General features: G+C 42.6%; 1 protein-coding gene across 2 annotated transcripts in view; it reads left to right on the top strand.

Annotated features, from left to right (window-relative positions):
* Positions 1-618: 618 nt before the first annotated feature.
* The window catches only part of PDE10A (phosphodiesterase 10A), a 343,772-nt gene continuing 330,153 nt past the window's right edge, over positions 619-14,237 (top strand). Inside the window, exon 1 of one of the 2 annotated variants that reach the window (XM_077175661.1) lies at positions 619-1,181. Coding sequence is in view for 1 of the 2 variants with exons in the window: in XM_077175660.1 (XP_077031775.1) it covers positions 2,178-2,268 (91 nt within the window). In the remaining variant the exon portion in view is untranslated. Of the gene's footprint in view, positions 1,182-1,867; positions 2,269-14,237 lie in introns of those variants that run through there. The other variant, XM_077175660.1, reaches the window with a different exon arrangement.

Below are 14,237 nucleotides of genomic sequence, written 5' to 3' on the forward strand. Positions count from 1 at the left end.
AGGAGCCCCCCGCTTCGCATCGGGGGTTTTTAAATTCTCATTTCTTTCTAAGTGCCTGCCACTGCTCAGTGAAAAAAAAAAAAAAAAAAAAAAAAAAGAAAAAAATCCTTGCACCCTGTACGGCAAGGAATTGCTACTTAAGAGGATCTAACCATACACCATAAACACTTCAGTATGTACCCGAGCCGAAATATATTTGGAAAGATGGGGGGGGGGGGGGAGGGCACTTACACCCAGCTTTCATCAATGCCTGCTTGAAGAGAGACAGAAATAATTAAGGAAAAAAAAAATCCCTCCCCTCCCCCCGCCCGAATAATCATAATATATTGAAATTTCCCAAAGTCTAGTCAGCTGCAAAAAAGAAATGTTTTTTGGTGCTAAAGGATCATGTTGCAGAAGCGTGTGACTGCAAGACCTAGATTCCTTTCCCTGTTTCCCCGTCTCTTTCCTTTGGTGTTTTTTAGCATTATTATTTGTTTTGGGAGGGGAAAAATCATCTTCGCTTCAGTCTCTTGCTAGAGGTCCAGACTGCTTACGTCTGAGCGCCCCTTATCATTTCAGTGAATGGCAATTGCAGCCTTGGTGCTGTTATAGCAATGAAGCTACAGACGTCATTGCCTCCTGTTGGACGTGAGATGTGTCCAAGCATCAGCCCCTTTTGCTTAAGAAAAACTCTTTAACTTCCACGCAGCCGACAGGCAAGCTTTTCTAAGATCCTGTGGAACCAACGTTGTATTGATAGAGTTATATCTTTTTATTTACATATACATACACACATACACAGGTGTGAATGTGTATGTGTGTAAGTACGTATATATAGAGACAGATAAATTAAAGCCGCAGCTATACTGCAAGCTCCTCTAAAATTTCCTGCTCGTCAGAGTAGCTCTCTGCATCGTTTTGTTAAATACAGCCCGGCGGAAAAGCCATCATCAATCAATTTCGGGTAACAAGGAAGACTTGTTGAACACCTTGTTCTCCAGACCCCGGGAAGATGCTGGGCTGCTGGAGCGTGGAAGAGCCAGGATTGTGCCCTGAACTTCACCCACTTGGCAGCAGCTATTCCTAAACAATTTCCCCTCTCCTCCCCTGCCTCTTTGCCTCTCGGACTGACTGAGAATCTGCTCTTTAAAGTTGATCTGAAGGGGAAAGCAGAGACGAGCTTGTGCATAGTTTGGAGGGTAAGTTGTGTCCTCGCCCCCTCCTCCCCTCACCTCCGCTAACAAATACCCTCTAGCAAGCTTTGAAATCCGCCTGTAAAGGGGGCAGGTCGGGGGCGCCGGGGGAGGGGACGGGACTCCCCAGGGGAGCGGCACATCTTGCTCGCAGAGCCGAAAGGGTTACACAGGGAGCGAGGAAGACCGGCTGCGGGGGTACTGACTCGGAGTTCGCAAGGTGCGAGTTGCGGGTGCCTGCTGCCAGCCGGCTGCGGCGCCCCGCAGCCCCGCTCGCTCCGCTCCGCTCCCGCAGGTGCCGGGCGGGGTGGCCGCAGCCCCCGCCGGCAGCCCCCGGGGAGCCCAGGATCTCCGGCTCCCAGAGCACATGACCCCTGCAGGGAATTTTGCCTCCCTGCACCTGCAGGCTCTTCTCATCCCTCCTCCTCTGCTCCTGGTTTTCTTTTTAATCCTCCCGTTCCCCCCGCTCTCCACACACCACCACCCCCCTTCCAACTCCCCCCACCCCCATCCATTCAGCTTTTACCTCCCCCCCTTTTTTTTTTTTTTTTTTTAAACCAGAAGGAATCACAGCAGAGGGAAATAATATCAATCAGCTCCCTCCTTCCTCCCCCCCCCACCCCACCCCCCCCATTAAAAGGAAAAAATAACACCACCTGCTAACATTTGGAAAAGCAGCAGAGGACCATTACCTCTATCTTTAATTTTCACTCACACACTCAGATGAATAAGCAAGGAAGGGGGAGACCTCAGCAGCCCCTCTAGACGTGGGGCTGAATTGATGGGATTGTGATTTGTAGGATTTCTCCACTTAGTCCCTGCCTCCTACTTGCTCTCCAGCCACTCCAAAGTCTCTTCCCCTCTCTTTAAGCAGCGATTTCTTTCAATCTCTCTCTTTCCCTCCCTGTGTCTCTCTCCCTTCACACTCTCCCTCTCTCTCTACATACACTCATCTCCCCGGAGAGAGAGAGAGGAGAAACTCAACTCCCAAACACCGACCAGATGTCGAAGAAACGCAAAGCCCTGGAGGGCGGCGGAGCCCCGCTCCCCCCCGAGGACCCCAGAGCCTGCTTTGGGGCCGGCGAGGAGCAAGGTAGGGCGGCGGAGGCCTGCAGGTGGCCGGGCGGCCGGCGGCTGGCAGCCCACGGCACGGCGGGGACGTGCCGGCCTGGCCGGCCTCCTGCAGCCCACCCACACCGGGGTGCCCTGGGCCCTGAGGCCGGGCGCAGAGCTGCGGGGCTGCTCCCACCGCGGCCACGCCGAACTCGTGCACGGGGGAAGGGGGTGTGTGAGGGTGGCCGAGGGGAATGGCAGGTCTGCCAGGCAGCCCAGGCTCCCTTCCCTACTGCAGTTTGTCACTGGCATAGGCGCAGCCGGAGTGCCTCATTGATTTGTAGCTGGTGGAAATGGGTTTGCGGGGCACTCCTGGCCGGGGCAGCGGATGAGCTATGGGCCCCTCACATACGCGTCGTGGCTTTGCCTGGGTCCGGCGTACTCCCGCAAGCCCCCGTCCCTGGTATGGTTTCAGGTGCGTCACGCTGGGGCTTCGAACGCCTCTCTTGTAGCGCACTTTGCACCCAGCTAAAGTTGGTTTTGCTGTAATTTTCAAGCTCTAAGTGTTTGTGGTGAAAGCTGTTCCGCACTTTTTTGACAAAATAATATGAACATAGCAGCCGCGTGGTGTAAAATCAGCTGTGCGCAAAAGTGTGAGGGAGTTCTGCAGCCGAATTTCTTGTTGTTCAGCCAGCCCGGTGGGTTCCCTTCCTTTGTGTTTATTTTAACAAAGTGGGCCCAGATGAGCCAAGCTGAGCTACAGGGCTTTGGGCTGGTGGCTGTAATGCAGAGAGGAGAGGAAAATACTGGTTGGATTCAGAGCAGTGTTTCAGGCTGTTGCGAGTGGCTGTGGTGGGAGATGGTGGGTGTGTGGTGGGTTCGGATAACGGTGTGAGTGTGTCTCTGTGCATGCTCGAATTCAGAAACATGGTGTTTTTGCCTGGGCAGGTGTACACCGAGCAGGGAGGGATGGCATTGAGTGTGTTTTCCAACATGGAGTCTGTGGCCCTTTTTGTAAATGATGTGAAAGATCGTAATGTCACAAATCACCTACGTCGTGAAATTCCCTTACCACCATGGATGTGTCTGCTTTTGCAAGGAAATATTTCCAGCACAGTGGTTGGTGTGTTCTTCTGGTTTCATTAGAAAGGAGCACTGAAATTCACCATTTCTCTCAAAAGATATGGTTTAGGGTTTATGTGGTTGTTGGTTTTTAATTGCTTGGCTCTCCCACAAGAAAATAGCATATTTATATTGTCTTGCCATTTTTCTGCTTAAGACTAATCTTGACATGGGAGGGATATTTTCAAACCTTATCAATGACTTTATATGCATGACAGCATTCAATGTTTTTGCAATGTGGAATTTTGCTGTTACTAACCTGGAAAATCTTACCTCCTTGTCAGCAATAGAGGAGGTTAAATACAGACAGGGTATTCAGCAGAGATTCAGCATTCAGAAAGTTTGGTATAGATTACATGTAATTTTAATTTAAATACATGCCAGTAGTGGGTGTAGAAGCACCTTACATGTTATTGTGATGCAGTGATGCTTGTCCGTTAGATTTTTTTTAAGTGCCTTTTTTTTTTTTTTAACTCCACAATAATATTTTCTGTAACACATCTGGTTATGTAACAAGAAACAGAAAACATAATATAACTTTAACACAGGATTGTTCCTTCTCTTGATTTCAGTATACAAAAAACAAATGAAATGGAGAGTGAAAAAATACTTGATAAAGTATTGATGTGTATCTAAAAGGAGTAAATTAGGTATTATTTTCCTCATAAGGGGACGCAATGTATTTTGTAAATCAGACAGATTGAAAACTCATGTTTTGCACCTAGATAATCCAGGGTTTTGTCTTTCCTATTCTAGTAAATAATGGAATTAGGCAAAAAAGTAGTTTTATTTCTGAGCTTAAATATATTTTTGTGAACTTCTATTCTGTTTATTTTCTTCTTCCTATTTTACAAGAAGGAATGTTGCTCGTTAATTACATTGTCTGTGCCTATGTAACTGTAGAAACCATTAAGAGTGTGCAATGTATCACAGTCTTGTAGGGAATGTATTTTTGTGTAAGATGGTGGGTGTGAGACTTTCTTAAGGCATGAGATAGGAAGTTTGTTTTTTTTTAATTCAGCTTAATAAAAATGCATCTTACTATGAAACATTGTGGTCTTCCAGCAGGTTTATTACCTCTGTGGAGAAGGCATACTTGCTAAATTTTGAGGGTAGGTGTGTAGTGTTTGCCTGGAAGTATGGAGAAACCATGTAACACATGGGGTTTAGCGTTAAAATGTGTGTGCATTGGGAGCGCGGGAGGCAGGGAAGGCAAAATGGGCATAAGTAAACCAAGGGAAGAAAAACAGAGAGCTCAGATTTCTGGAGGCTGCCAAATCCTGTATTCCTGCAGAAGCTGAATGCAGAAGCCCGGCTGTCCTCAGCTAACGAGGTGACTTCTTTCAGTGACAGAAGCGTGAATGAGTGAGAGCCTGGATCCAGGTCTGCCACATTACTCTTCTATGTTAGCTGGTCAGGTGAGAGCAGGTGTTGCTAACATGGGAGTCTCAGACCCTTTTGAGGGTCTGCACTTCTGTTTTTAAATATTAAGAGAGTGGGGACTAATTCTTAGCTGCTCTATACTGTGCTGGATATTTGGCCAACTGACGTATGTGCTTGCAGAGTTTCATTCAGCTCTTGCTTATCCTCACTTGGCAAAGCTGTGGGTGGATAGACACTATGTAGGCCACAATACAGATTTCTCAAACTTCCTTTGTGTGGCTTTGTTTTTATTCTCCTTCAAGGTGTTTTATGAGGACTCTGTAATCCATACTGTAACCTTGCCTTTTACTGTGGGCTCTGATGCCATACATTTCAGCCTCACTGGTGTGGAGAGGAGATGAGGGATGGGGCTGCTCTGTATCTCCCACCTTCTCAGCAACAACAGCCTGAACCTCTCTGATTCAAGGCACTTCACTGCTTCACCTTATTAAGGGGTAGGCTCATAAGGCTCATTCCCATAATCTCCAAAGGCACACTGGCATCGTTTGGGGAGAATTCAGGTTCTTACTTGAGCTGAATTGCTTCTCAGAGGTGCCTCTTTTTGTACCTTGATTGTCCGTAAAGCTTAGGATAACTACACTGGTTTATTTGTTCCAATTAAAGTAGCAGGAATTCCAGCAAGGCTGATAAGGTCCTAGCAGAGAAACCAGATATGGTTGTTCAGTGTGATACCAAGCATGGAGGAGGTGGGATTTGTCTGTTGAAACTCAGCTCTCTGCACTCCCTTTGTAGTCAGGAAGCAGAACATTTCTAGGGATCAATTCATCTCTTCCTGAAGTGGAAGTCTACATTTAGTCAGCAGAATCAGATCTGAGAAGTGCTGTTTCTGCCAATTGAATATAAAAGTAGTCGAAACATCTAGCATGGATGTAGACAGCTGTATTTCAGCAGATGACTCCTGACTTTTGACCAGATCTTTCAGACTTCAGTGCAAGTCAAATGACAAAGATATTTTTCAGCTGAATTTGAACCAGAGGACTTCCCTTCTGGAATAACCCTTTTGCTCAAAATTGTAGCACAAAAAAACTGAAGAAGGGTCCTCTTTCTGTGTATTACTTTTTTCTATGAATGTGTTGAAAGCTAGTCTAGAAGATGTGAAAACAGAGGGTGTTGGTTTAAAAATAAACAAATAAAATATGAACAGTTCTCAGGACCAAATGCAATATGATCTTGTGCCTAAATTATACAGTAACGCTGCTCACAATTTTCCAGTGGTTTCTGGATAGAGTGCAATTCAGTATTTTGGAAATTTTCTTGCAGAGATTTTTGAGCATGATGGATTCAAGGAAGTAGTAATCTGTAAATTCTCATTGGACTGCTCTTTCTCAATTTGCATTTTATATGAAGATAAATGAATGCATTTCTTCCACTTCCCCTGAGGTCCAGTTGTTCAAATGGTCTCCATTGTCACATATATGAGTTATAGTTGAGAATTTTCTGTGCTTTACAAAACTGGTCTCTAAAGAGAGAATTGTTGCAAAACTCTTCTAGAGGCAAAGTTGAACTCTTGTTTGCCCACAAGTAACTTTTAAGATGTGATTGCTTTTTTCTTATTTCAATGGTACTGATCATTTGCATAGAAGTTAATCATGTGCATAAGGAAATGTTTTCAAGATTTTGATGATCTTAGCTATTATTAATCAAAGGTCTCTTGAGGGTCACTTCTATGCAAGGGATACTTCCCTAGTAATTAGTAGGGGGAGCAGTTTATACTAAACTATCTTCTCTGACTAACACTTGATGATTTTTGTGACTACTAATCATTCACATTTGTCTTGAAACTTGATATTAAGTTCTGATTATTAATAAATCTTAATTTGGGATCATCAGGGACAGGAAACCAAGTTCTGGCTGTTATTGAAGACTTACATTGATGTAATGACAATCAGACTTGCACCCAACTTCTGAATTACAGTTTTCCAAATACTGTCTTTTCAATACAATTAGCTAGAGTATTTATTTCATTTGTTTTTTTATTAAGCAAGTGAATACTGTGATTCCTTAGAGCTCTGAACACTGTAGATGATATTCATGTTTCTCTGAGGCAGGTAGAAAAGCAAAGCAGTTCTTCCCTTGGCAGTTCTTCACTTGTGTGTGTGATTTGTGACTTCAGTTTCTCACATAATTACTTTTCTCCATCCTCTGTGTCCTGACCATTCTTTTCTTTCCACTTAGCTTCTGATCCCTGAAACAAACAAGCTCTCTCTGGATCATACTCTGGAAGATCTGGCTAATCAGAATTTAGGTGTTTAGTGACAGAAACTTATGTGTTTGTGAGGGCATGGGAAAGGGAAGGGAATTATTGTACAGCTTGGGTTTTGTGCCGATTGTGTAATAGCACAGAAAGAAGTGATCCTTTCGACTCCATTCACAGGAAGAAGTTTGTGTCACCAGAAAAAAAAAAAGAAGAAAGAATTACATCAACAGCTTATTAAGGGTTTTGTTAATGGAAAAGAAACCATGCTTTCCAAAGCTGATTAGCTCAATGGTTACTGATAATTTCCTGTGTTTAATTTTTTTTTGTAATCTCTTTCTTCTAAGACAGTCAAGGATCTGCCTTCCAGATGCTCTGAACCATCTATGGGGTCTAACTTTTTCAGAGGATCAGATTTAATGTGCTGAAAAAGATGACAGTTTATCAACTTCCTTCAATTTATGTGAAGCTGAAAACTGAGAATGGTGGAAAAATGTGAAGCTAAAGAGAATTCAAACTGGGCAGAGAGATCAGGGGCAAGTGTATGTGCTGTTGTTGGAACAGTGTCATAAGCGTTCTCTGGAAAAAATACCATCCTCAGGCATTGCTGCTGATGTGCCTTCCCATCCACTGTGCCATAAAGGCTGTTGAGGACCGTTTCTTCTCCCACTTTTTTTAGAGAGGTGTGCTAGTGTGTGCCTCAGTATAAGTTTATGAGCCCTGTTTGAAGTAAAATACAAAGAGCAATTCTTGAGCATTTTGCTGAGTTGCGTTTTCGTGTAGAAGGGGCCTTTTCTGCCCAGCAGTGCAGTACTGCCTGGTACAGCTTGGTCTTTAGCTGCTGCTAGCAAGTCTTGAGGTCACTACCTGCATTCTAGGGGGAAAAAGCTATCCCAGCTGACGTGAAAAGGCAGAGCCATACGGAAAGGGGTGATATTTTAAGTACCTGACATAGTTGCTTTGCTTGGAAGGTATGACTTTGGGGAAATTGCCAACTTGCCCTATAAATAAATTTATCCAAACATTTAAAAAGTGGAGATGACTTTTTAATTATTTGTGGGCACTTAGATATTTCAGCTATGCTGGTCATGTAGCATGAATGGTAGTGCTACAAAAACACCCAGTGAGACAGGAATCGTAATTTCAGCAAAAAAAGCAGTGAAGAAGTCTCCTGAGTAGCTATTAGAAATGGTGCTTTGGTTAAATAACCAGCATTTCAAGGACAAACTTATCTTGAAGCTTTATGGTAACTGTTTGAGACTCTGCTTTGGGTTCCATGAAGTTGCAGAGTAGTTCTTATGATGACAGTGCTGTAGCCTCATTTCCATCTGTGTGAGGGGAAAATGTCCATCCTGGCTGGCCCCAGCTCACAGATGGTGATACTTCAGTGTACTAGGAAGTGTTAATGTAGCAACTGCTGTTAAATGGAATAAAGTTGTGCAGTTGGCCGAGTCCATACCTGGTGGTTGCTCTCTCTCTACCTGGCGAGGCAATGGGGAAAGAGCAGCTCTGAAAATGACCTTCAATGAAGACATCCTCCAGAGCCTGAGTGGCCTTCCAGAGAGGATGAGGACTAGTCTTTGGAGAGCCTGGTCCTCAGCTGGCCTCAGGTGTTCCCCTGACTGGTCAGGTGCTGCCTGGGAAATGGAGAACCCTGGCTGACATCCTTGATTTGGGATGCCTCCTCACACTTGAAGAAAAAGCTAAATAGGGAGGCCAGTATAAAGGGGAGAGAATTATAAAGGAAGTGAAACAAAAAATGTAAAAGCTTTGCAGGTTTCCTTCTACTTCAGGTAGAATGGAAATATATGTGAATCTCCTGGATTTACTAGGAATGCATTGCATTGTTTTTGTTTGGTTTTTCATAGGCATTTTCCTCCTTCTGCAAATAAATAAATAAATAAATGAAGTTGCTTCTCCATTCCTGTTCAGTAAAGGAATGTGCATCTACCCTTACCATGGTATGTCTGAGGGCGAGTCCTAATCCCCTGTTATAGTGTCCACATTCACCTGATCACTCTGTGTTGACAGGAAGATGAGTTATATTGATGATACCACCTTGGATGGTTTCTGAACATATCTGAATCCAGTGCTTCTATGAGGGAAGAGGGGAGAGATGCAAAAGGCAAGCACCATGAAAATGCAGATTTGTTTATTTTTTAAAGGCATTGTGTTGTTAATACACAAGAATAGAGACTCTAATCTCTAATGAAGCACTTGTTCATTAATGAAGTCACTAAGTGTTTTCAGCCTGTGGCCCTAAAGTTTCTGTACTATTTGAGCATAATCCTATTTTTAAGTTACTAATGATAATGTAGAAAGCTTGGCAACTCAACGAGCAACAGTTGTGGCTTTATGCTGGAGGAGAAGAGAGATGCTGTCTGGGTGTGATGGGCTAGAATACAGTTGGTTTGTGTGTTTATCACTTCAGTCCCAGTGTGATGGCTACAAATGTTGATATTTAAGGTGTGCCCACACACTGGGTGATTGAACTTGTGCTCCTAAGTCCATTCCTAGTATATCTGATCACATATGGAATGAGCAACTGTATTTCAGGTGTCAAGCTGAATTAAAGCCACCCAAACTGTGTTTTACTTGAGTACTGTATTAGAGCTGAGGGGCAGCTGGTAATGGATTGATTCTTACATTGTTTTTCAGTTTGTGTTGGGCCCAGATATAATATGGGAAAGTTAAAACCAGTACAATATGGATAAGAGGTGGAGGAGTCATATATGATAGTACTATGAAGTAATAGTTATAACAAATAGCTTTTTTCTCATAGTCATGATTTTGCCTTTGTTTTAGTCTCATGTAGCTGTTAGGTTAGAGTAACAGATCTGACTGTTCTGTATGCAATCGGGTTGGCTTTCTAGGCTTTGCCCATTCCAAGAAAGATTTATTTTTCACTTTTACTGTTTATTCACCTGCATTTTTTTTTTTCTGTTATACTTCCTTTAGTATAGAGACAGCTAAGACAGGCTTATGTGATAATTATTATTCAGGCTTTGCAGATCTGCTCCGTATATTGTTAATCACTTTCCAATGTTATGTTTTGGAACTAAAGATTGCAAATGAGGAAGTTTAGATGGTACATCTCTGTTTTAACAAACAGGATTTGTCCATGCAAGCTCTCCACCTGTCTTTGGGGAAAAAAGCTAATGACTTATAGGTGGACTTTGTGTGACTTGGCCATAAGTGGGACTAGGAGCATTCACACCTAGAGGCTGTACAGAAATGATTGGATCAGTGGCCTTCCTACTGCTTTTCAGCTCTTTTGTGCCATCTATATAAGACTGCAGGAGTACTTGTGGTCTCTTTCAAGGGCTAAACTAACAGAGGTTCCCAGAGCTGCATTGTGGGAAGTCTTTTCTGGGAAGTGATAACTAACAGCTTAACGTGCCTGCAGAGCATGAAAAGTGTCCTCAGTTGTGTGGAGTGAGCTCTGGACTGTTCTCTCTTCTTCATTGATCTTCCTTGACTTCTTAAGAACCTCAGTAATTTCTTGGAAACATGAGAAATGTTGTGCAGGCCAATTTTTGCATTTGTTAACTCCAGCCCCTTGCCTACAGTATATTGGAGATGTGTAGGGGGATAGAATATAAGAAAATGAAGGTAGTATTGAAAGTAATCTTACCCCTAAAGAGTTTCAGCTGGGCTAATTATTAAAGAGTAGGAGCAGGCCTGACTTTAACAGGCCACAGCTGTAGCCAATAAGAAGAAGAGTGTTATAAAAGAATGGGTTGGCTGGTTGAGGGGGAACTGGAGTCAGTTGGCTACTGCAAGAAGAAGGGAGAGTCAGTGCTTAGAGAAGCTGCCTATGAGAAACATCAAGGAGGTATGAAACTCTAGCAATAAGGAGACAGTAATATGGAACCTTTGCAATATAATGACAACAGAGATGTTGGTGGATTTTTTTGTTTGTTTTGCTTAATTTTCTTCAGAGTAATTGAAGAACTGCAGCATTTTCTTGCAATGAAACTTGTGATTCCAGGAGATGGTGCTGTGGCCCATGTAGGGTTTTGAGTTGGGTTATTTGGATTGCATTAGGTTCTGGTCAAGGTACCTGAAAAAGGTTCATTCTTAGTATCCAGATATTTCTCTGCAGACGGGCATATTTGAATGTTGGCTATTATAGTATTACTTGTCCTTTGACTTGCAGAGCCTGTTAGTTTCAAACTGTATATGCTTCCCTTGGCACTTGAAAGTGGGATACTTGGGATTTCAGTGCCATATGCAAGAACCACGTGCTGAGGTTTAGGCAAGGAGTTGAAGGTGCACAGGAGACACAAGAACCTGACCAGATGAAGGGCCTATAGCAGGCACACTGAGAATGCCATTGCATAGCCCTGCAGATTCAAAACTGCATGGGAAGATAACTGTGACCTAGCCACACACCTTCCTTTGCCATGTCTGGGGGGAGGAGATTCACTGCAGTTCGTCTGCAATGATAGTTTAAAAGCTGCAGGTCATCATCATTTTCTCTTTGCTCTGTGAAATACAAAGCCACAGTCTTGGCTAGTGGTAGCTAGTATTTGCAAAGAAACCTGCATGTACACCTCTGCCAATGCTGCAGATCTAGCTTTGGAGAAGATTTTCATGAAGATGTGAGGCTGCTAAATTGAGGGAAGGGGTAGATTAGCACTGGGAAGAGACCAATGTATATGCTGTATTGGGGGGTTTTGAAGGACCAAAGTATCTAGATAATCCTTAACCTAGGCCTCAGAAGCTGATGATGTAAGTGGCTTCTCATATGCCACTGCCACATTCTCACAGAATGCTATTGACAGAGGCCATTCATTCTGCAACTGCAATCCAGGCACTGGGTGCTCCCGAGATTTTCTTTGGCAGGACTATGTCTTGTTCCCTTCTCATTCCCAGGTAACTGGACAGTAATTAGGAAAAGGCTGTGCCTCACTGGTTTTTAAAGGCAGAAGATACGTGACACTTAACCTTTTTGAAATCATTAAAGAATTATAGCAGTCATTTTTGGCTGGGAAAACTGCAGCATAAGCAGTGCTAATCCTAAAGCATTATGTATTTTTAATTTGGGATTATAATAGGCTAGGATAGGAAGAAGAGAAAATTGTAAAGCTTAACGGTGGAGGAATATTTAATTTTTATTCAGGAGACTTTTTGGCAAAAATCCCCTGGATTTGCACAGAACCTACAGATTTAAGATGTCTTTGCACAGCCAGAGGCTGAGATCATGGCTGTCTAACTACAGTTGGATATTCTCATATCTGCCAAGTTTAGCCTTAAATAAATAAATGAATAAAAGGTCATGCTTCATGCTTTGTTCAAACTCTTGAAATGGTTCTAACTTAATATTCTAGAGGACAGTGACCTCCCTTTGAAGATTCTGTCCTCCTGCTCAAAATCCTGCATGGAACTAAGAAAGTAGATGTTTAAATGAAGCCATGAAATGTCTGAAGGTACTTTCTGGAATCCCTTTAAATGACCCTGGTTCAAGAAATATGCCTTACTTACTGCCAGGAGTGTAGTAAAGTCAGTCACTGGAAATCTATTAGTTGTGGGCAATTGCAAGCACGTTACCCAAAATTAACCCACAAAAAAGAAAATTAACACAGTTAAGAGTAGTTCTTGCCAGAGAAAGATGAACAAATAGGAGCAGAAGCTGAGTGGGAAGCTTCTAGCAGCAGGAGGAGGGAACTGTAAAGATCATCTGTTCAGACATGCTTTTTTATTTCTCCCCCCGCAACTCCCCAGGTATCTCTCTCTCACTGGTGATTTTAAAGACATAGATGCGAATATACCTAATAGCTACTGTGAAATCTGTATTAACAATCAACTAGCCAGGAGGCAGTTTTCAAGGACCACTGTGATTGAGGGTAATGTTTTTACAATGAGGTCATGTCCAAAGGCAGCCTCAGCTGATGGCAAACTTGTATTTGAGCACTGAATAAGCGCCTTGTCTTGCGTGGTCCCTGCTCCAGAGAGGCTGTAATCTAATAAATCTGGCACACACATCTGGCTATATTTTTTTAATTGCTAATTTTATGGGGTTTGGGTTTGTTTTTATTGTGTGTTTGAAGTTATTGTGTTCTTTTTTCTTTACCTCCCTCTGTTTACTCATCTCTTCTCTTAATACTTCAGCAAGCTAGTTTTGTGAAAATGCTTTTTTTTGACTCACAGAGGTACTATCAAGTTGTGTGAAGACAAACACGAGATCAACAGAAGGGAAGAAGCAAATGGGGCAGAGTGTTTTCTGGTAGGTCTGCAAAGAGAGTAGGAAGCCTGGTCTGCTTGCATTTGTCTTCTCCTTTAATCACAATTTTCTCATAAAATTTCCCTTTTCCTCAGAAATGCCCATCTCTGTGAAAGTTCAGCATCTGTGCTCTGTGACGCTGTCACTGTTCAAATGGCAGGACGGGGAGGAAAGTACCCAAAGGCCAACAAACTCAAGTAGGATTTGGCCAGAGTGTTTTGCATGGATACCTGCAAGCCAAAAAGCTGAGGAAAAATGTCTCGCCTTGTGCTGTGCTCATAGTGATGGTAAACCACAGAGTGTCTCACGTGGCATTTTGTGAGCTCCAAAGCAATGAGCTGTGTTTCCAAGTACCTACAGGCACTTCAGGTCTTTGCAAGCTTGTTGTGGCTTGAATGACACCAGTTAGTTGGTACAAATTAAAATGTGAAATAGCTCATAGCTCTTTCCAGTATGGTGAGGTGGTTCTTTGTACTATGTTACCATTTGAAGGTGACTCTTCACTGAGTTTAATATCCTATCTCCTTTTAATAAAACCAAAAGTCAGTATTTTTAAAAGTAATTATATTAGATATACGTAAATTCTTTTTTGATCAACCTCTCTATTTGAAACTAAATTTATTTAAAAATAACCAAATGTTCTTAGTATTTTAGTCTGCTGTGACAAGTTTTTGTACTCCCTCCTAAAAAGAGAAACTCATTGACTCATTAAAACCTTTCTGGGAGTACTAAGACACACCTTTTGTTTGCCAAAAGAATGTGTTTTAGGGTGGTTGGGTTTTTGTTTATTTTCTGCTGCCTACTGAATATAGTCTAAGGGAAACAAAACCCACTTCTTCATCAAGAAGAATGGTTTACTGGTGGGGTTTGTTTTTTGGTTGTTTTTTTTTTTTCTTGAGTGGTCTTCTTTTTTGGGGGGAGGTGGTAGTGTTTGTTAACTATAAAAAAAAATTACAAAAATTTTTAAAATTTTTGTACATTCCATGCAAAAGAATTTAGAAAAAGATAATGAACGTAGGTAAGT

This window comes from Agelaius phoeniceus, chromosome 3 (assembly GCF_051311805.1).
Source record: "Agelaius phoeniceus isolate bAgePho1 chromosome 3, bAgePho1.hap1, whole genome shotgun sequence".
NCBI lineage: Eukaryota > Metazoa > Chordata > Aves > Passeriformes > Icteridae > Agelaius > Agelaius phoeniceus.